Raw genomic sequence first — 23,291 nt, forward strand, 5'->3', positions numbered from 1 at the left:
CCCCTGTTGTCTGCTGGCCACATCGGCGCCCTCTCGAGGGGGCGTCCTCCGTGGGCTGTTCCGTCGTCTTCCTGGCTGAAGTGAGTCTCTCCCGCGCCTTCTCCCACCTTGCCCGGCACCCGCCAGATGCCCCGCTCTTGGGAGTGACTGGGGTTGGCCGTGAGGACGAGGCGAGGGGACCCAAGGCCGTGGAAGCTGCACTGAATCACAGCGCTGGTGGCCCAGCTGACCTCGCTGAATGAGCGGCCCTCTCCCCCAGGTGGCGGCCGGGGTCTCGGGGTCGCAGCCCAGCTCCGTGCCGGCCGGGCCTGGTCCTCATGCGCAGCTGGCAGCGTGCGCTGCGTGGGGTCCAGGGCGAGTGGACGGAGGGACCGTCCCGGGCTCCACAGGTCTATGTGAGGGAATCATCCCACACAGCCTGTCCTGTGTGCGTGCAAGTGCACGTGCAGGCGAGTGTCACAGTGAACACACGCGTCGCTAACCCTGACAATTCCGAGGCAGCATGTGAAGCCCCCTTCCCCCGATGGGCCCCAGCCACGCCCCTGGAAAATGCACTGTAGACCTTGGGTGTGGCCCCAGCACTGCTGGGTGCAAGACTGCTTTCCTGAACAGCACATCTTGTTAGCGTCAGCACGTGGAAGGAATGACTGACGTTTTCTCTGCGGCTCTTGAGTATACGGTATGGATTGAAGTATTTGTATTCCGGACGGGGGACACTTAACGCTGTGTCCCGGTTTTTGGTTTGGCTTTGCTTTCCGTGATCGCGAAGGGTGCCGCACACCCTTGTGGGCCGTGGGTCTTGGGCACCTGCGGTCCAGCAGCATCAGCGCTCCCGCCAAGGCTGTTGAAGCGACTCTCCTCACTCTGCTCCCCTCGCTCCTGTGTGCTCTCTCCTCCCCGGGCCCTGAGGGTTGTGGAGCCTGGAAAGCCCTGCACTGCGGCTCCCACCGCCAGGCCAGGCCTCGCCCCTCCCAGGGCACTAGCGCTGTTCCCCGTGGGCCGCTGAGGCCCCAGGATGACGAGGTTGTCTGAGTGTCCCAGTGTCGTGACACCCGACCCGCAGGGGCCGGCTGGCCTTCCGTGGCAGCAGTGGGAACCGTCTGCAACCAGGCGTCAATTACTTTGTATTGCCAGAAATCGAGAGAACGCATAAAGGGTGACATTAAAAAACCACCATTCTAAAAAAAGGACTGGCGCTCTGCAGACACCGGTGAGTCTCCCAGGACCATCCCCCAGCCCCTTCCTCGCTCCCCTGGGACACTCACTGAGCCACGTGGTTCCTGCACCTGTTTTTCTCCAGTTCTGCAGACGTGTACCTACAAACAATGTTTGTATTTTAAAAATAAATGGCATTTCATTGTATATACAATCCTAATCTTGATTATTTGAGGTTTGGGATATGTCCATGTGAATACACGTCGAGACCATTCCTTTTAATCGCTGTATATACTGTTCAATTATAGAGCATGTCACACTATCACTATAATTTTTAAATCAATTTTTATTTTTTAAAGGCAAAACATTTACCAATTTTGATGATTTTTTTCCCCTCTGGTTATAAAAACAACACACACACACACACACACACACACACACACACACACACACGCAATGTGGAAAAATGTGAGGTTCAGAGTCACAGAAGGGCAAATAAAAATGCCATTGTGCTCATCCTTTTGCTGTGACTGTGATTTAACATCTAGTATTACTTTTCAGTCCCTTCTGTTAACATATGCACGTATTACGTAAATATACATTTCTTTTGAGTACTTTTCCATGTCATTAACTTTTTAAACATGGTCTTGCATATAAACGCGTCTTAGGAATATGGGGCAATTAGTGAAACCACTCCCCTACTGTAAAATTTTGACTCAGTTGCAAACTTCTTTTCCAGAAAAGCTCATCTCTTTCTGCTCCTACAAGCCAGGTCTGGGTGTGCATCCCGACGAGGTTCATGGACTGTCAGGTCTCCCGCCTGGTGAGCATTTGGCTGGGGGTGGGGGGGGCTGGCCCCGTCTCGGACTGGCTCGGACTGGCTCGTGCTGGCTCAGTCACTCCTGGGCTCACCGGCTGCAGGCGCCGTCCCAGGCCCGAGGGTGCCACAGCGGACAGGCCGCCCCGCGCCGTCCAGGACACAGGTCATGGAAGTGCGGAGGCGAGCGGTGGCAGGGGCCCTGCTCCCCCGCGGGCTGCCCACAGCGTTGGCGCACGGACCGCAGGGAGGGGAGTGGGTGTCTTGCCAGCTCAGCTGCTGTGACAGATGCCACCAACAGCGGCTCTGGGGCCTGGAGGTCCGAGCTCCAGGTGCCACAGGGCTGGCCGCTCCCAGGCCTCGCTCCATGGCCGAGTCCGCACGTGGCCTCTCCTCCCCACCCTGTGACTTCACCTCACCTGTGTCACCTCCTCGAAGGCCCGTCTCCACAGACGGTCACGCTGGGGTGAGGGCTTCAAACTGTGAGTTTTGGGGAGCCTGTGCGGGAAGAGCTTTCTGGGCGCTTCCCAGGAGTCTGTGATGGGCGGAGGGAAAACGGAGTGCGAACTAGATAAGGTACAGCTGTTACCCCAGACCTTACAGACACCCGGGGCACGCTTCCCTCGCTGCCTCTGAGGATCTGCAAACGTGCGGAGCCCCAGCGAGCCCCAGACGGCAGGGGTTTAGTGCTTGCCCTGCCTGTCTCGACGCCCCTGGAGGGAATGGGGGTCGGGGAGGGTACGTCCAGGATGCAAATACTGATTTACTGGGGAACCTGGAGTCCGGTTTCTGACTGGCTTGGCCTCCACCCCCGGGAGCCTGTGCAGTGTTACCTGCTCTGTACACAGCTGACCCGGGAAGGACGGTTCCGGAATCCGAGGGGATCCGAGCGGATGCCTCCCGCCCCGTGCAGGTTCAAGGTGGAGGCCGAGCCTTGTATACCAGCACCTCCCCCCCCTGCACCCGCCGCCAGATTTGAAGGAAAACCCTCAAGGTGAAGAAATTAAAATGGCGTATTTTGGGGCTTTTGAAACATAAGGAGTTCTGATTTTTCTTCTTGAAAAGAGACGATTTTAGAACCTCCTTGGCATCCCACAGTCCTCTTGGTGGCCTCATCTTTTTCTCCTATTTTAATGTGTGATGAAGCTGTACTTCAACAATTGCATTGGGACCATCTGCCCAGTAGATGCTGCACTTGTGTTTTTACTTTATTACAAAAATGACCAGAAATACAGCTTCGCTTTGCTCTATGCAATAGATGTTTATCTCAGAGTCTTTAAAGTGAGTTCCATTTTAAAGAGTATTAGAACAGCTGGATATTTAAAGGACCCTGGCCAGAGTTCTTTAGTGAAGAAGCACTCAGGTACTTCAGAGACTTTAAAAGCAGGAGTGACTGTGTAAACAGGACTGCAGACGCCCTGACCCTCAGACCTGAGAGGACAGTGTCCGCGCTGTGAGGCCCGCCCTCGTTCTGTGCAGTAGGGCCCCGAGTTCTCCGGAACCCACCCCCAGGCGTCCCCGCCCCCGCTCCCTCTGATGTACAAATGCAGGAGGAGGAAGGACGGGTTCGTTCACCCTTCACCAGGCCGCCCGAGGTGACCAGCACGGGCTGGGAAAGGAGCTGAGTGGACGCAGTTCGCTTTGGGACGCCGGCAGGGACAATTGGTCTCTCTTCCCCCTTATCTATCTATCTGTGAATCCTCTAGAACATTCAGGCTCGGAGCGAGAACGGTTTGTGTTACGTGGCTCAGCTTAGCACACGAAGCAAGTCAGCTTCCAGGAATGCACAGGAGGGGCCGAGGCGCCCTGGACCCCCTCCCTCCCTTGGGTTATGTTCACCCCGCATGTGCAAACGGCCGGAGCGGCCTGGGCCTCGGCTGGATGTAGAAGGCCGGCTCGCAGACGCCAGGGCGGGGGTCTGTCGGCTCGGGCGTCAGGCGGGAACTAGGCCAGCTTGAGGCACTGTGTGTTGAAGCAGTCCCCCTCCTTGCTGGCCACGGCCTCGAGCAGAGCCTGCTTCTTCTGCAGACTCCGGGACGACTCCAGCTCGTACATGGTGGTCAGGTTGAAGAGTGCGCTCTCATGCAGGCAGTGCCGTGGGTCCTGCTGGGTCATGGCCTCCAGCTGCCGCAGCGAGTCCTTGAGTCGGCCCAGGTAGAGCAGGCACACGGCCGCATTGTTGTTGGCCTGGAGGGGGACACGCGGGACTGGATGTGGCCTCACAGGGCCCGAGGACCTCCCTGGCCCCCATGAGAGTGCCTGATGCCGGCAGACTTGTTGGGAGGGGCGGGGGGCACGGGGTGGGGGGGAGCCACCTCTGCTCGGGTGTCTTACCACCGCATTTGCTGGGTCAATCCTTAGAATCTCTGTGAAGCATCGGTGGGCTTCTGCAAAGTTATTCTGACCGAGGTGAAGGAAAGCTCTGGAAATAAGCAATGCACAGAGGATTAACCAGGAAAGTCAGGATGCAGGCAGGTGCGTGGCAGCAACACCGACAGGGCAGCTCCCAGAACTGGAACCCCACGGGGAGGACCAGGCAGCATTGGCCCCTCAGGCGTCACCCGAGCCAGGTGGTGTCACTGCTTTCCGGATGTGGCAGGGGACAGGGCATTCTGGGGAGCAAACTGCACCGGGTCTGACGTCTGTTAGTTTAATTCAATCCCTATCAAAATACCGATGGCATTTTTCACAGAACTGGGACAAAAACATTTTTAATTTGTAGGGAAACACAAAAGACCCCAAAGAGCCAAAACTATCTTGAGAAAGAAAACGAGCTGGAGGAATCACGCTTTCTGACTTCCGACTATACTACAAATCTACAATGATCAAAACAGTATGGTACTGGCACAAAAACTGACATAGATCAATGGAACAGGATAGAAAGCCCAGAGGCAAACCCACACACCTATGGTCGACTAATCTATGACAAAGGAGGCAAGAATATACAGCAGAGAAAAGTCTCTTCAGCAAGTGGTGTTGGGAAGACTGGACAGCCTCATGTAAATGAATGAAATTAGAGGGAATTCCCTGGCAGTCCAGTGGTTAGGACTCGGCTCTTTCACTGCTGGGGCCCAGGTTCGACCCCTGATCAGGGAACTAAGATCCTGCAAGCCCTGTGGCATGGCCCCAGGCGCCCCGCCCCCCACCAAAAAAAAAAAAAAAAAAAAAGAATGCGATTACAACATCCCTTCATGCCATACAAAAAAATAAGTAAACTCAAAATGGATTAAAGACCTAAATATAAGACCAGAAACCAAAAAACTCCTAGAGGAAATCGTAGGCAGTACATTCTCTGACATAAATAGTAGCAATATTTTTTTTGGATCCGTCTCCTAAAGCAAAGGAAATAAAAGCAAAAATAAACAAATGGGACCTAATTAAACTTAAAAGCTTTTGCATAGCAAAGGAAACCATCGATAAAATGAAAAGGCAGCCTGCTGAGTGGGAGAAAATATTTGCAACTGATATGACCTATAAGGAGTTAATATCCAACATATATAAACAGCTCATTCAGGGACTTCCCTGGTGGTCCAGTGGTTAAGAATCCACCTTCCAATGCAGGGGATGCGGGTTCGATCCCTGGTTGGGGAACTAAGATCCCACATGCCACGGGATGCCTCAACTAGAGAGCCCGTGCACTGCAACGAAGAGCCCACTTGCTGCAACGAAGATCCCGTGTGCCACAACAACCAAGACCCAATGCAGCCAAATAAATACTAAAAAAAAATAAACAGCTCATTCAATTCAACATAAAAAAAGATTAAAAACTGGGCAGAAGACCTGAATAAACCCCTACTTACATGGTCGATTAATCTGTGACAAAGGAGGCAAGAATATACAATGAGGAAAAAACTCTTCAATAAATGGTGTTGGATAAACAGGACAGCTACATGCGAGAGAATCAGACTAGACTCCTAACACCACACAAAAGTAAATTCAGAATGAATTTAAACCTTAAATGTAAGACCTGAAACCATACAACTTCTAGAGGGAAATACAGGCAGTGTTCTTTGACATCAGTCTTAGCAATAGTTTTTTGGCTCTGTCTCCTCAAGCAAGAGAAACAAAAGCAAACATAAACAGCCAGGACTACATCAAACCAAGAAGCTTTTGCACAGTGAAGGAAACTCAACAAAATGAAAGGGCAGCCAACCGAATGGGAGAAGATATTTGCAACTGATATATATCAAATAGGGGTTAACAGGCAAAGAACTCAAACAACTCAACATCAAAAAAACCTGATTAAAAAATGGGCAGAGGACCTGAATACACAATTTTCCAAGGAAGACATACAGATGGCCAGACACATGGAAAGATGCGCAATGTCACTAATCGTCGGGGAAATGCAAATGAAAAGCACAATAAGATATCACCTCACACCTGTCAGAATGGCTGTTATCAAAAAGACAACAAATAACAAGTGGTGGTGAGGCTGTGGAGAAAGGGGACCCTTGTGCCCTGTTGGTGGGAATGTAAACTGGTGCAGCCACTGTGGAAAACAGTATGGAGGGTCCTCAAAAAACTAAAAACAGAGCTGCCATATGAGCCAGCAATTCCACTCCTGGGTATTTATCCAAAGAAAATAAAAACACTAATTAGAAAAAAATACATGCACCCCTACGTTCACTGCAGCATTATTTACAATTGCCAAGATACAGAAAGCAATCTAAGTGTCCATCAACAGATGAATGGATAAAGGGGTGTGCGTGCAGTGCATGGAATATTACAATATTACTTGGCCATAAAAAAGAATGAAATCTTACCATTTGTGACAACATGGATGGACCTAGAGGGCATTATGCTAAGTGAAATAAGTCAGAGAAAAACAAATACTGTACAATTTCACTTATATGTGGAATCTAAAAACGAACAAACACAGAACAGGAACAGAGTTACAGACACAGAGAACAAACAGGTGGTTGCCAGAAGTGGGGTGGGTGAGGGGAGGACAGAAACAGGTGATTAAGGGAGGGAGATATAGAGGGACAAACTTCAGGTGCAAAATAAACATGTCACGGGTCTGAAGCGCACAGTGTGAGGAATGCAGTCAGTGATAATGTGAGAACTGTGTGTGGAGACAGGTCATAATTAGACCAATGGTGGTGATAGTTTGAAAGCTATAGAAATATCAAGTCCCTATGTTGTATAACAGAAACTAACACAGTGTTGCAAGGCAATTATACTTCAAACAAACAGAAAAAGATCAGATTTGTGGTTGCCCGTGGAGGGGAGGGGGGAGGGGGGATTAGATGAAGGTGGTCAAAAGGTACAAACTTCCAGTTATAAATAAGTACTAGGGATGCAGTGTGCAACACGATGAACACAGTTAACACGGCCGTACGTTACATATGATGACGGATGTTCATTAAACTTACCGTGGTCCTCACTTCATGATGTCAGTATGTAAATCAGATCATCATGCTGCACACCTTAAACTTACACCGGGCTGTAAGTTAATTATATCTCAGTAAAACTGGAAGGAAAAATACATACCTGTTCATTAAAACCATTATTTTACCCTGCAGTCCATCCAGTTTCTGTGTTACTTTCTCTACGTCTTGAAAGTACTTTTCAGCTGTCTTTATGTCTCCAATCTGCTTTGACAAAATTATGTAGTCAGTTCAGCTGACAAATGTTCAATCTAAACCCACATACACAGTTTCCTAATGTTATGTATCAGGCAGGGTAAAACTTTGGTATAACCATTTACTGATTATCACTTTTTGTTACCAAAAAAAAGTAAGAGCCATTTAGGATACAGCAGGATGTCAACATCTATCCCTATGTCAGAAAGGGAGTGGTTAATACACCTGCATGTTAACAAGTCTCTTACAGTTTTTAATTTGTACCCTTCAAAAGGAATCCTGGCTCCCGACTCTGGCCAGGCCCCGGGCCCGTTCTTAAACCTGCCTGTGGATCATTTCAAGAAACCTCTGCCACTAGCACCCAGGCAAAACATGCCCCACAAGTCCCACTTGTATATTTGGCAAATTAAGCTTGATATTATCGTTAAAAAAAAAAAAAAAAGAATGACTAAAAAAGTACAACATTTACCTTTTGGTATAATATTACAGTCTCCCAATCAATTACTGGGGGGTTATTTGTGACCAGTAAAATGACAGAGGTCATCAAACTAACAAATTTCAGTCATATTCTGACCCAATAACACAGAATTCTATCGTGCGAACAAATGGCCGCGCTCTTAGCAAACGGTTACGGAGACCTCCTCAGCTCCCTCTAAAATGAAGCCAGAGCCACTGGGGGTCCTGATGGCTAAACCCCCTCCCCCGTCCTGCCGTCGCTGCGGACCACAGCCTGGGGGGCGGGGGGTTAAGAGGGAATCGGGTCTCCTTCTGCACGAGGAAGGAGATCAATGAGCTAAGGCTTGGACTGCAAAATACAGGAAAAATGAAAACCCTGTGAAAACAAAGACCTTACGACCAGGGTGAAGGAAGAACAAAGGCCTCTGTGTTCCAGGCCTAAAGGAGCAGCTCTGGAGCAGCTGACTCCAGGGCATCTCGTTACAACACGCCACGAGATGTCTCTGCATCTGCCGAGGGGACAGCATCGCAGCTGCAGCGTCAGTGCCCTCTCTTCTGCACACTCACCCCCATCCCGATTCCCGGGGTCCTCCAGCCACCTGCCGGGAGCGCTTGTTCCCTTCCCCTTCCTTCCAGGGAAGCCCGCGGTACCTCCCTGCAGCCAAGGGCAGGCGTGCCCACCACCCAGCACCAAGGGTCTGGGTTACTCTCCACAGTGAGACCCCTGCAGGCAGCACCCGGCCCCTTCACGTTACCCTGGGAAACCAGGGCCTGGTGTTTGGTGACACAATGACACTGGCTGCACTGCTGCTGCTATGAGTAATGAGCGCCCTTCGTCGCCGACCCGGGGATCTCAAGTCCTCAGCCAGCGCCCATCAAGCTACCCTCACGGTCTCCGGCCCCTCTCTGTTGTCAATGCTGCCCCGAAAAACACCCCACCAGGAGGAGGAAACAAAGTGGCACCATCCGCGCATCTACTGGCCCCGCCCTCACGCACACGGTGGGAGCACCCGGGGTCCCCCACAGAGGCCTGAACGTCTGCGTTCCCCGCAGTGCGCTCACTTACCCTGCATCCTCCAAGGGCCCAGGGGCATACTGATGGAGATACTGACGCTCACCAAATGATAACAAAGGTGCACCAAGCCCTAAATGTCGGCTGGGTGCTGTGCTAAAGTGCTTCCCACAGCTCACAACTTCTAACAAGCTGTGCTGTTGGTCCCACTCCTTTCTTCACTCTCTGGATTAAAAAGATGAGGCTCAGAAAGGCTGGGTGGTTTCCTCAGGTCACAAAGCTAACATAACAGAATGGGACTGTCCAACTCCCAGACCACGTGCTGGCCCTCTGCACAGCACAGCCTCAAGGAGCTGGTACAGGACTTGCGCTGAAACTATTTTCTAGTGGGAGATGACGAAGGAATCTTAGAATTTTCTTTGCCACCTACTGATTTTTCTGGTCATTAGAACGTAAGTTCACATCCTTGTATTTGTTTTTTTTTTAAAGAATTAATTTATTTTTGGTTGCATTGGGTCTTTGTTGCTGTGCACGGGCTTTCTCTAGTTGAGGCAAGCGGGGGCTACTCTTCGTTGCGGTGCGCAGGCTTCTCACTGCAGTGGCTTCTCTTGTTGTGGAGCACGGGCTCTAGGCACGCGGGCTCTGGTAGTTGTGGCTCGCGGGCTTTAGAGCGCAGGCTCAGTACTTGTGGTGCACGAGCTTAGTTGCTCCGCGGTGTGTGGGATCTTCCTGGACCAGGGCTCCAACCCGTGTCCCCTGCACTGGCAGGCGGATTCTTAACCACCGTGCCACCAGGGAAGTCCACATCTTCATAATTATTAAAACATAATTAGGATTTAAAATCCTACTGATTTTCTAAGACTTAGAGGCAGCGTAAAAAATTAAACAATATAAAAAGGCAATTAAAAATATTGCAAAGTATCTAGTAAGCAAATAAACAAACCCAAACTAGTTATTTGAAGAAAACAACAGATAATAAGTGGATGAACTAATCAAGGAAAAGAAAGCATGAGTAAACAATTATAAATGTGAAAGGAGAAATAACTATAGTTAAAGTGAAGTTGAAATAATTATGAAAGAAGGCTATATCTTACCGAGCTCTAAGCAAAAACACATGTGAATACACAGACCAAACGGGATTTCCTCGGCACTCTAAATTGCCAAAATCGATCCCAGAAGCAGAGAGAAAAACCTCACGCGTGGAACACTGAAGCCATTAGTAACAATATTAAGTTATCCAACAAATCCTAGGAGGGTGGCTGAGACCTCTTTGAGGTCAGTTATTCAAATCTCCCAGGAACATGTAATTCCAGAGTGTCCAAAATATCCCAGAGGACAGAGAAAGCAAGCAAGCAGCTATTTTTATGAAGACAGAACACAGATACCAAATGCTTTTGAGAAGGGCACGCTCACACACACACACACACACACACACACACACACACGCATATGCACGCAGAAACCCAGACCAATCTCACTTATAACGATAACTGCAGAGATCTGGGGACACTTCCCCGGGGAGCCCAACATACTGGAGGCGCAAATGTGAATACTTCTGTGGCCAGAAACGTCTCCAGGGAAGCACCGACCAAGCCCCAGTCTGACCGTCAGGGTCCCTCCCCTGGGCCGTCAGGTCCGTGACTGTCACAGAAAGACTGTGCTTTCATATTTCAGGGTTCCTAGATGGATCTCCGGCATACAGTTCTCAAATTATGCAAATTAAGACAGAAATGAAGTTTCTGAGATTGTCCTGAGTAGTGAGAAATTAGAGCAGATACAGAACATTCTTTTAGTATGAGAATCAGGATAATAACCGGGCACCACGAGATCCCGGGCACAGCATTCTTTACACGGCTGTCTCGTTTCATCGGCACAAGGACCCCAAGAGGCAGCCACGAGCGTCCCTGGTGCACAGAGGAGAGGATGCAGCTCAGGAGGGTGGCCAGCCCAGGGTCAAGGCTAGGTAAGCACCAAGGACAAACAGAAACCCGGGTCTTTCAGATGCTAGAACACGCGTTCTTCAACGTCCATGAGTTACTCAGTGAAGGTCAAGCTTCAGAGACTGGGGCAGGGACCCCGGGCATCCTGGGAGGGACTTGGACGACACACAGGCGGCTCTCACTGTTGGGTTGTCTCTGGATGCCCCCCTGGGGGAGCTGCGTGTGTGCGCTTGTGTGTGTGCGCGTGCTTGCGTCTGTGCATGGCGTGGAGGACGGGGTGGAGGTGGGGTGCGTGTGTGCACGCATTCGTGTGCGCAGTGGCCAGGAGGTGCAGGAGGACAGGACCAACATCAGTGAAGAGAACCTGGGCTCTGGGTGACCTTGTTCAAATTCCTCCTGTGGGCCTGACCTCTGGGACCTCAGGCAGGTCACTTGAGCCCCGGGAAGCCTCAGTCTGCTCCTCTGTAAAGTGGGCCGGTCACACGGCGGTGGAGGATGGCCCAGCAGGGCACCCGCTCAGGGCCAGCGCCTCCCCACATCCATCCCCCTTGCTTGGACCACCACGGACGGCCCCATCAGGCTCCCGCCCAGGCTGCGGGTGCTACGGTCGACACCCTTTGAGACTGAGGGTGCGGGGATGAGGCACCCGCGCTCGGCCTGCGAGTGTGGGCCTGTCGTCGTGGGGAGGACAGGAGCGAGGACGGGCGCCCGGCACCCTGGCACCAAATGCGCCCCGGCTTCAGCGCCATCCCTGGCAAAGCGGGTACGTCCCGGCTTCCCGCACCGTCGGGACCATGGCTCCAAGCGGGACCTCCTTTGTCCACGCACGTGGATTCAAGCACGCTTTGGCTACGTTATCAGCCACTTAAAATAAGTACTGACGGTTATGTCAACACACTTCTACCTGCAACAGGGCAATTTCTCAAGGAATCCATCTCAGCGCTTCCCAGGTGAAAATCTACGAGAATGCATGTCTAGCAATTGGCTTCCTGATCACGTCAAAGCCCAGAGCACAGTCAAGCCAGGACCAAGAAAACTACCCCTTCTACAGTCACAGAAGTCTGATTTGATGTATTTCCTGTTCTCTTTCTGAAATCTACAGCATCCACACTAAGGCAACCCCCGGCCCACCCTGCCAACCGCGCGGCTCACACCTGGAGGAAGATCCGGCCGATGCAGCTCAGCAGCTGGGGCTCCTGGTGTGGGTAGTACTGGATGACCGAGCGGTACGCGTCCACGGCCAGCACGTAATCCTGTGGGGGACCCAGAGAGCATCCTAGAGTTAGGAGGATCACGCTCTGTTTTACACGTTACAGGAGCTCAGGTACCTGCAGACTCGCACGTGAAGCGGGAACACGAATGCGTGGGCAGGTGGGACGTGGCACTGCCGTGAGGGCGGCAGACGGCCCAGCAAACCAGGCTCTGAGTTCTGTGTGTAACTACGGTCCTGAGAGCCTTCCTCTCCCCGAGGGGCTCTGGTTGTGCACTTAGGGCAGAGGAGCTTTCTTCTTCCACCTTCTGAGTAGCAACTAGTATTTCACCTGGACTCACTCTTTCTTTTCTGACAAAATCCTTAATTGGTGAATTTTGTCTTGCCTCCATCTGCCAGACACAGAAACTGAATTTATTAATAGCGTCTCTTAAACATTTTCTTTACTAAAACTCGAGGTAAAGTTCTTAAATGTAGACAAACATAAGCCCCGTAAAACAGGTGGGCCGGGAGAGCTCGCTGGCTCTGGCGGGAGGAGGCCATCCAGGGCACCTGGCCGTCTTGCCAGGGTCACAAGGACAAATCCCCAACAGCCCCGAGCTCGGACGGCAGGGTCACCGTCCCGCCTGCTGGTGGGCACTGTCCCGGGCTGGTGTGAACAGCTCCCTGCGTCTCCCGGGTCAGCAAACAGCAGGCCGCGCGGCAGTGTTCTCCTCACTGAGTCTTCGTAAAACCCCACAAGGTACTTTTCTTTCTTTAGTCGTCTACGTTTTCAATCTCATGAAAACTGGGACAGGCGTTACTAGTTCGCTAACTGGGATGTTATGAAGACAGACAACAAGAAACATTCCAGTTTAGCAGGGAAAAAAAAACCGGAAAGACTCTCTAGTCTGGCAGCTTCAAGAGCAGCTCTTCACAACGAACTGGACTTGCTGGTGCAGGTGGCGAGCCGGCAGCACCTGCCTGTCCCCCTCGGCTCCTGGCACCGCTGCCCGCGCCCTGCCCAGCGGGAGCGTGCGGGTGAGGGTGTGCCGAGAGCCCGCTCTCGGGGCGGCAGTGACCCCCGGTGCCTGGGGCCCGAGGGACGCTGAGGCCCGGCTTGGGGTCCGGCGCTGCTGAGCCCTGGACTTCTGCGGGGAGACGGGGGCACCTCGGAGCATCTGAGAATCACCCACTGTGCTGAACGTCTACGCCTCGCTTCAGGTTTAGGGCGAACGAAAGGCCACCTCGCCGTTCGTGTCCGGCGGCGCCCAAGTGTCACCGGGTCAGGCCAGTGCACACGCCCCGATCCCGGCCCGCGTCTCCGGGTGGCTCTGTGGCCGGCGTCGCCGTCTGACACCTCCACGGCTCGGCGCTCCGGCCTGCTACGGAGAGGTATGCGGCCGCTGTCCCGCCGCAGCGGCGCTCCTGGGAGAGCAGGGCTGGGCGGACACAGCCGTGGGGACCCCGTGCGGAGGCTTTCAGACGAGGCGCCGGGCCCGGGCCCTGGCGGTTCCAAGGAGCCCGGCCTCCAGTAAACCAGAGCGGAGCGCGGCCCAGAGCTTGTCAGCGGACGACCATTTAACGAAATCGTTTATTTCCCGGAGGAAACGAGGCAATGCGGCCCCGGCTGAAGGGTGCTCTTGAGGGCGAGCGCCGTCCAGGCCGCGGGGACCGACTGCTCTAGCTCCGTCTTCCCCCTCTTCTTTCAGCAGCTGCACCGTGTGGCGGGGCACGGAGGCGGCCGGCGCGGCGCCCCGAGTCTCCCGGATGGGCTGGGGTGCCCAGGCTGCGACCGTGTTTCAGGCGCACGTTCGGGCTGGAGCGTGTGGACAGACGGCTCATCGTTAAAAAGGTGACTCAGCGTTCACGTCGCCGCAGCAGAAATGTTATTCAGAATAATAAGCTGAAGTAACCCAGCGTCGCCCATACGCGAACGGAAGGGACGGGACGCGCCGGTGAGGCCGACGCTGCTGTTAATTCCGGGCTCGCTCACTAGGTGGCGAAAGGATGCGCACGCGTGCTGGCGCCTCAGCCGCAAAATTTTTCATTCCTTTTTTTAACTCGTGGAAATGAAAGCATAATCTAAAATCTCAAATTAAACTGCACTTGTGGTAAAAGTATTTTTGAAGCACAGTGATCTGTTCTGTACTGAGTCCCGACAACGTAGATACAAGACTTAGTCTGGCGCCTGGTGGTATCATCACTCCAGCAGTAGACAAAGGGTATTCTTATCCCACAATTTTCTATTAATGTGCCTTAAAAATGCACATACGAAGCCACCAGTGGAACAGGAGACCCTCCTGAGGTGTCCCAGCCCGTGACCAAGGAGACACCGATCTGCCCGTGACTTTACGATGTGTCTGTCCTTTGTTTCTGTGCGTGAGCCGGCGAGCTCCGCGGAAGGAAGGCGGCAGTGGCCCTGGGTTTCCCTCCACCCGCGGGAGGGACGGGGCGCTGTGTCAGGGGTCAGGGTGGCAGGAAGGGAGGAGCTGAGAGAACCAGAGCGCCTTAACCCCAAGGCGCTGTCCAAGGGGGGCTGCAAGTGCATCCCTTATGGGCCTTCGTTTCAGGGGAGGTCCCCGGGGCTCGGGGGTGGGAGGGGCACGCGAGGCAGTCTGCACCCCAGGGTCACAGCGACGCGCGGAAGGCAGGGCCCTGGGGCAGGAGCCGAGTGCACACCCAGCGTGGCCTTCTGCACGGGACCCACAGCTGGCCCGGGACGCGGTCCCCTCGCGGGGCTGCCCTGTCAGGGTTAGACACCAGCTCCCGGAGCCCGCTTCTCCCCTCGGCCATTTGCCTGCTCTGCTCTGCTAAAACCAAGCTCAGGAGTGACCCTGGGCGGGCCCGTGGGAGGGCCACGATCTGGCCTCTTAATGGCCCAGAAGATGTTAACGGAGCTGCTCTGGGTGTCTGCGGCTCACTGATTCGGGAAGCGGCCTCCAGCCCCTGCCGCTGGGCCCTGCCAGGGAGGCACGGATGGAGGAACAAAGGAGCGACGCCCTAGGTTCAGCCTCCTCGTCCCCCAGCCGCCTCCCCGGGGGGCTGGCGGGGGGGGCGGGGCTAAGGAGCAGATCTCCCGGGGAAGCCTGTCGCCAGATGCCATGGCCATTGAGCGCAAGTCAGGTCAGGACGAGGGACACCACCTCCTCTAATGGGGGGAACAGAGGCCAACTCTGGGACTGAATCCAGAGAAAAACAGGAGGGAGAGAGAATTGAGAGCATGAGGAGGATTTCAATTAAATCATCTCGACCCCTGTTCGAACAATTAAACTTGGCAGTGTAAATTCTACATTCTATTGACATTTCTTTCAGTAGAAATTAAAGCACGTTTATCCCGAGTGTCTCACTGGCCTCTCTGCTCCATAACCGCCCCCGCACGCACACCACCTCGAGGTCCCAGCGGTCCCCCCCGCCCCGCCCTGAGAACATCATACCTTCATGAGCAGCAGACAGTTGGCCATGGAGCACGTCACCCGTCCCAGGCGGGACCGCCACAGCTGCACGGAGGCTGCAAGAGCGGGGTACGGTGAGTGCGTGGGGAGCGGGTCCCGCCGCCGGCCCGACCCAGACGGACGGACGCCCCGCCCCCGTCACCCGGCTAGGCCACCGCTCCCTGAGCTGCTCAGCCCACACCTTGGGCTGTGCTCTTGGCGACCTGCTCAGCCTCGGGGAGGACAGATCCCATGAGCCGCCCAGGGCCATGTCCCCAGGTCGGCACGTCCAAAAGATGGGAGAAGCCGGCCAAGACGACAGCCCTCGCCCTGCAGCGGGGCCACTCCTGGTGTGACCTGGATGGGCTGAAGGCCTCCCGGATGCAGGGCTGGTGGACGGTCACACCCCCGTGTTGTCCGCAGCTGTGCCCTGGTAACGGCGGCCCGCCCGCCCAAGGCCTAGGTGTTGTGACCTTCTGAGTGGAAGCGACAATTCCTAACCCATCTGCCTCAGCAGGCTCTGAGGGCAGGGGGAGCGGATGCGGGGCGGGGAGGCTGGAGAGGCCGGTGCTTGGTCAGATGTTGAATCTGCCATCCGGCTCAGGCCCAGGGAGAAGCACGTCCCAGACACATGTGAATGGTGACCACTGGGCGAGCTTGCCTTAAGCTGACCTTCCTCCCGCTGCCGGGACCAAGGGTCAATTTTGGGATAACAGTCTCCTAGAAATGACGCTTATTCCTGGAGTGCTTGAGAAAAGGACAGAAAACTTAATTGTCAGAATTAAGAACGTAACTCACTTTGCCTTTCAGCAATTAAGTATACATTAGCTGCTTACATTCCCCTTATGACATCATTTTTGTGAAAAGAAAAATTCTGAATATCTTTCCTTAACCAATGTAAAATGCGGATTCTCAGTGAACTGAGTTTGATTTTGATTCTCTTTGAGGACTTTCTAGTGCTTTCTTCCCCTCTTTGCTTGTAAATCTGTTGACCTGCTGTGAGTTGTCAGGTTTCCGGGCACTGCTTCCTGAGCTCCAACGACTGCCTGCTCTTTGCCACCAAAACACGGACCCCCCGTGGGATGACATGGCCAGAGTGGGAAAGATGCTGAGGGCGGGATGTCCCAGGGCACAGAGATGCCCACGTCAGACCCCTGTTATCTACCGGCACTTAAATCACTGAGAAGGACGCACGAACATCGCACCTACAAACCTGGTCTCCTGGGATTTCTCAAAGAAAGGGATCTGTGTTTAAAGCACAAACGCAGCCAGAGCTGTTGGTCCTCGGGGATGGACATCTCCTGCCTGGGATGCTTCCCCCTTTCCCACAGTCACGAGCGCGTCTGGGGTGCACGGCGCCCGGGGCCCCGCCGTGCCCGAGGCATGGACACAGGTCTCTGCCCCGGGGGGTTCTCCTCTCAGGCCACCTCTCCTGCTTCTGGCACATCCGTCTCCTCACGGCGTGGCTTCAGAGGAAGCCCACCCCTTGCCCACATCATCCGTGCTTGCCCGTGGTCACCGACAGCCGCTCCAAGTCAGGCGCAGAGCAGGGGACCACCGAGCCTCTGGAGACCACATAAGCCCACAGGCTCATGTGCAGGGAGGTGCCATCTGAGCTGGGTTTTGAAGCATGATTAGAAGTTCTCGCTAATGTTCTCAAGAAATCTCAGCCAGGATAATCTTTTCAAAACGCAGTTCGGCCCCTGCCTGCCCAGCACTCACATAACGACCCATTTCCACAGCCTGGCCCCCGAGGCTCCACACGCAGGGCCCCGTCTTCCTTTCCTCTCCAGCTCTGCCCGGGCCTCAGGCTCCCCACGGGCGGGCGGGCCAGGTACCCACCTTGCTGTGGACGCTCACGTCGATTTCTGGGGTTATTTGCTGTAGGCGGGTCTCGGCCTGATGGGGCTCCCCGAGAGCGGGGTTCGTGCCTTATGCCAGCACCAACCACGGTGCCTGGCTTGGTCCAAGAAAGGACTGAGGAGAGGAATGCATGAGAGGACGAGTGCATTACGGAGTGAGAAGGAAAAGAATGAGACAGAGAAACCTGTGGGGACGAGCCCTCTGACGATGCCGGCTGACTGTCTAAGGAAGGCGAGTCCGGCACTGACCTTGTCTGTTCTCCGGGGCCATGCTGTTCATGCCGCCATCCTCGGCCAGGCCCTGCTCCAAGTTCGTCAGGATCTGCGGGAAATGGAAGGAAGAACAACAGAAATGAATTTGCTTCTAGACGTTGTCACAATATACTCCAGGAGAAGCAGATTTCTCTGTATGGAAACCCATTTGTCAAGGAGCGTTTCGCAGGGACACGTTTTAAGCTTCGCTGCTCACGAGGCACGGAGATGACGGCAAACAGGGAGCTGCTCTCTGACTGGTGGGGGGTTTGGGTTTATGACGCTCGTAAAGCATCAGAGACCCCCGACGTGGGGCAGATATTCTCGTCTGTCAGGAAAGCATCAGGCATGTTCCACAAGAGCATGATTACTAACTTCTGTGAAAACGTCAGTCTCGCTCCTCTAGGGCACCTGAGATGTGCAGCCTTTTTAAATGTATCAAATAAATTCTGAGCATCTGTCACTTTACATAGTTTTTACTGTTCGGCTAATAACCTTGAGTTGCTTCCTCTGTGATTTGGTTTCCCTGAAAGGAAAGAAGTTGCTACCACGGTGATCTGAGCAGAGCCTATGTTCTTTTGGAGGGCAGGGTGAGGAAAAAAAACGTGTTAATAGTAAAGGCTGTTTGCAGGGAAGGAAAAGAAAGACGTGCTAAGTGAAAACGGGGGTCTCATGCTTCCTTGACAGCCGACTTCAGGCCACGTGCTTTGGGGAGACACCCCCTTGTGTAGTGGGCCACCCTGCAAGGCAGCACTGCCCCAAACGGCCCACCCTCAAGAGGCGAAGTTCACGACCAGCGAAGCAGCTGCTCCGGGCTTTCACTGGCCTCGTCCCATCCACACAGAGACGGGCCAGCTGGGCCTCCTCTGCTGCCAAGGGTCAGCGCCTCACAAAAGGTGGACGACAGTTCGCTGTGAACATGAAGGCCTGTCCTACCGTGACCACTCAGGACACACCCGGGCTTCAAAACTGTAACCTCAAAGATGAGCTAGTTGGTCCAAACGAGGTCAAATGACATTTTTCAGCTAATCGGTCTTCTGATAAATAATCATAAAAACAGACACTGACCAGGAAAGAAGGTCTCGAAGGTACCATTGAGGAGGGACAGGAACAAAGAGAAGGACTAAGAGGTTCTGAAGAAGAAACGCAGGAGGCCTGGCTCTTCCCAGCCCCGGGGGCCACGCACAGTGCAGAGGGCCCGAGGCCTGGCCCCGACTCACGGGCTGATGGATGGGACGTGGGGGGAGGGGCAGGCCTGATAGCAAAACCAACCACAACAAAAGAGCATGAGAGAATCATCGGAAGCACAGACTCCAGGAGGGCGGGGTCGGGGAGTGGTCCTGGCCCCCTGCAGGGCATCTCCACACATCTGGGCAACCCACCTGGGGGGCCACAGTTACCTCCAGCCTGAGCTAAATTGCAGGAGAACAGTGTCTGGGGGAGAGAGTTCCCACCCGTATGACTTCACACAGTCACAGTAACAGCACGCTGATCTACCGAAGGTCGTTTCCGTAAAGTGTAGAAACGCTCCCACCCAAAGCCTGAGCTACTCGGATGGCAAACGTGGCCGCGTGCCCCTCCTGTCCCTCCTGTCCAGGTGCAGGTCAGACGCCCGTGAGCAGTTCTGGGTCTGCTTCCCAGAACGACCAAGGCGGGCCGCGCCCACGGCACCCATTCTGGAAGATGCTCCGGAAACACGAGCGTGGGGTGGCAGGTCGGCAGCAGCTGGGCTCCGGGCAAGCCACGTACTTCCGAAAGTAACTACAATACTGAAATGACAGTGGTTTTGAGTGTGTGAAGATGCTGCTTGGACATGAATAGGGAGCAGCCAGGAGGAAATGTGGGCCTGGGAGATGGTTCTGGACCCGCTGTTCTTTCAGCAGGTGGGTGTGACCAGAGCTGAGAGGCTGCATCGACACCCCCCGCCCCACCCGCGGGTCCTGGGCTGTCCTGGATTGGTTCTGCGACGGGCAGTGTCACTCCAGCAATGCAGACGCCGTCAACACTCTGGACAGCAGCGGAGGGAGGACAATGGACTCAGAAGGCCCGGGCTCGGTTGTTTTGTCCAAGGAGAAAACTATACGCCCCGCACGAATATCCCAGCTGCCTGACTCCATATGTAACCAAGACCACTTGATCTCAGGGCTTCCCTGGTGGTGCAGTGGATAAGAATCCACCTGCCAATGCAGGGGACACGGGTTCGAGCCCTGGTCCAGGAAGATCCCACATGCCGCGGAGCAACTAAGCCCGTGCGCCACAACTACTGAGCCTGCGCTCTAGAGCCCACGAGCCGCAGCTACTGAGCCCAAGTGCCGCAACTACTGAAGACTGTGTACCTACAGCCCGTGCTCCACAACAAGAGAAGCCACTGCAACGAGAAGCCCACGCCCCGCAACAAAGAGTAGCCCCCGCTCGCCGCAACTGGTGAACGCCCGCGCGCAGCAACGAAGACCCAATGCAGCCATAAATAAATAGATAGATAGATAAATAAATAAATAAAGGACCACTTGATCTCAAACAAGCAATGTGTCACCTACTCATATTTAAAGGGACCAAACCCATGCCCTGACTTCTCTGCAGTTACCCTGGGTTTGGAAGATCACTTACAAACATTTTTGGGTTCGTGGGCCCTGGTGCATACGCATGACCTTGGACTCGGGTATTTTAAACTCCAGGTTCTGAGTCATATGCGGGGCGCAGCCCAAACCCTGCTCTTCTGATGGGCTCCAGGCAACACCAGTATGGGTGGTCTGGGGACCTCGGTTTGTGGGAAAGCTCTCAGGGAAGGAGCCCTGGTCCTGTCCTTTGTCAGCCTGTCACAGGCTGTGGGTGGGGAAGGTCTAGCGACCGGGTTTATGCACAAAGCGTCCAGTCTTTGGACCCCTGGGGGCCGGCCCTAACTCAAGGACCCAAGGACTCACTAATGACCTGCAGTGTTCAGACTGAGGTGAGAGCAGGTCTCCCTAGAGGGGCTTAGATTTCTCTGGAAAGTTCTGGGACCTTCTCAGCCCTACCAGTCTCCTAGGGGACCTTCTGGAAAAAAAGGCTTTTCAAAGTGAAAAGAGGCTTCTTGGAGTTGCTCCAAGCCACTGCAGGAATATTAAACACTCCCATGGACCACGCACTGTGCCAGGTCGCTGGTCATCTAACCCACACAGCAGCCTGGAGGTGGCTGGTGACACCACTCCTCCCCAGGCTTCCACAGGCTGGTCCCCACACCAGGAAGAGTCAGGGTCACACCTGGAAACACCCGTCTGCCTGACTCCAAAGCCCCTCCAACCACGGCCTGTGGACATCCCTCGGCAGGGCATCACACCGTGAAGCACTGCTCTCTCTTTCCATGCAGGTCAGAGAGGGAGAACCTTCGATGCCAAGGTAAACAATGCCAGGATGGAGATTCCAGACCTCTCTGTTCCACCGAGGGCTGCCTGCTGCTGGGCTATCATGCAGGTGTCGGGCGGGACCGCCTGCCAACTCGGGTGACCTTACGGCACACTGTGGGTCACCTCTGGCACATCAGATTTCACACCGGGCTGGGGCTGCTGAGGGGTGTGGTCGACATTCCCAAGTCTTTGTTCTGGGATCTGCAACGATGCAAATTTCCACCGTGAGCCGAGTCAGGATACAAATCATGCAAACCCTGACGACAGGGACGCTCCTGTCACCTCCTCCTTCTGGGTCCTCTGAGCACACCCGGGCCCAGGAGCGTGAGTCGATGGCAAAGGGCAGAGATGTGGCCTCGACCAGGGATTAGGAGCCATCACCTCCCCTTCTCCACCACCTCCCCTCACTTGCCAGCCACTCCCATCTTATCTGATGAAGCCACCAGTCAATTTGTTCTCTGCTGGAGCGGGCAGGACAGAGGGGCGTGGGGACCATGGGCGTCTGGTGAAGCCGGGCAGCGGCGGGCGTGGTCACGCTGGATGGCCCGCCCAGCTGGGTGCTTCCCAGAGCAGCTGGCAGGGGGAGGGCGGACAATGTCTGTTCTCTCTTCCGTTCTTAACTTCGTTTACAAGTAAAACAGTATAACCGAGCAGGTCCATCTGTTGGAATTCCTTTTTAGTAAAGATATGAACCCTTCCTAGAAACGCCCCTCTCACCTCTGCCTCATTAGGGTGTCCAACCAAGAACAGAGCAAACCGACGTCCCTTCCTGAGGGGCTCCTTCGGCAGTGAGGGTCTCTGAAGGGGCACTTCCTTACTTGGTGCCCCGAGCCGGGCTAAGGTGGGGCGGGCGGAGGCTGCAGAAATCGAATTGTAGGGCAGGGCAGCACTGAACTTAAACCCACGCGGCATGTCCCCGTCAGCGGCGACCCAAACCCCACGCTGATCTGGCATCATGACGCATGCAAACGGGCTTAGAAACGTGTTCCCTGGCTCTTTGCTGATGGGACCCAGAGGTGCAGTGGCCCGCAGAGAAGCCGAGGGGCAGGGATGGTGAGCAGAGGTACCGCTGCTGTGGCGTGACAGGGATGGCTCTCCTAAGCCATGGGGCATGCTTATTTTAAATCGAGGTATATTTTGTTCTTCATCGATACCACTACATCTGAACCAAACATTTACTACTTCACCACGTGGTTCTTACTTGTCACCTTCTATTTCAAAGACAGCAGAGAAAACCCTGGACCGTTTTGTAAAGGTCATGAGTAATGTTCTGCTAAAACTGGGCCGCACCTAAAAAATCGAGACAGTGCTCTCATCAGGTTGAATACACAGGCTCTAACCATTCTCCAGTGAATCTTCCGTATAAGGAAAAGCTCAGCTTCTTCTGAGCAAACGATGCCGGGGATTCCATAACTGGTGTTATGTCCCTCTCTGCTCTGCTTACCTGGACCCTCAGCGCCAACCTGTGTGTGGCATAAACCTTGTACGTTACCGACCGTACTGCTGTCTGAATTTTATCTTCCCTTTGCCCCGTAGTCCTCATTTAATTTTTTTTCAGTAGAAAAATATTCTACTTATAAAACTAACACGTACATTGTTAAGACCTGGACAGAGAATAAAAATGACCATTAATCCCATTACCCACACCTCTAACGTACTGGAGTGTTCTTCCTTCAGGGCATATTACTTCCTTCACAGAGGTCGTCCTGTAATTGTAATTCTGCAGGCTGGCTTGGACAGCGGATGTCACATCCTAAACACTTCCCACGTGACGGCTGTGGAGACGAGACACCCATCTGGAGCCCGTGTCGTGTCCCCACACCCCAGCCCGGCGCCCTGGGACACCCGGCTCTGTGCCCTGCTGCTCTGGTCGGGGCGGCACAGACTGGAAGCAGCGGGAGACCTCTATCCCAGTGTGTCCCTTTGCAGGGGGGACGCTGGCTGCCCGGGCCGAGGGCCACCGGGTGGCAGGTGTCTGCTTCTCACCCACCCTGGCTGCCCCGGGCCCGCCCGCATCTCACTCTAGCTGCCACCACGGGTCGTCCCCTTTCACTTGGGAAACCCGCGCTGGGGCTGAACCTGTGAACACCTGACGTGTGCTTGAGAGGCAGCGACCAACAGCGGGCTCCGAGCACATGTGCACACACACCTGCACCCGCGACAAGCGTGTGCGCTTCCCGAGCACCGAGCGGGGCCTCGGCGGGCT

At 54.3% G+C, this 23,291-nt stretch overlaps 1 protein-coding gene across 4 annotated transcripts in view; it reads right to left on the reverse strand.

Moving 5' to 3' along the window:
* Positions 1-3,690: 3,690 nt before the first annotated feature.
* The window catches only part of TRAPPC12 (trafficking protein particle complex 12), a 62,504-nt gene continuing 42,903 nt past the window's right edge, over positions 3,691-23,291 (reverse strand). For 2 of the 4 annotated variants that reach the window (XM_029231682.1, XM_029231684.1), the window contains 6 exons: positions 17,700-17,772; positions 15,592-15,665; positions 12,120-12,218; positions 7,466-7,566; positions 4,307-4,394; positions 3,904-4,159 (listed from right to left, as the gene is read on the reverse strand). In XM_029231682.1, the coding sequence (XP_029087515.1) occupies positions 3,917-4,159; positions 4,307-4,394; positions 7,466-7,566; positions 12,120-12,218; positions 15,592-15,665; positions 17,700-17,772 (678 nt within the window). In that variant the 3' untranslated portion in view covers positions 3,904-3,916. Of the gene's footprint in view, positions 4,160-4,306; positions 4,395-7,465; positions 7,567-12,119; positions 12,219-15,591; positions 15,666-17,699; positions 17,773-23,291 lie in introns of all 4 variants that reach the window. The other 2 variants (XM_029231683.1, XM_029231685.1) reach the window with 2 other exon arrangements.

This window comes from Monodon monoceros, unplaced genomic scaffold, assembly GCF_005190385.1.
Source record: "Monodon monoceros isolate NGI ecotype Baffin Bay Population unplaced genomic scaffold, NGI_Narwhal_1 Super_Scaffold_19, whole genome shotgun sequence".
Classification (NCBI taxonomy): domain Eukaryota; kingdom Metazoa; phylum Chordata; class Mammalia; order Artiodactyla; family Monodontidae; genus Monodon; species Monodon monoceros.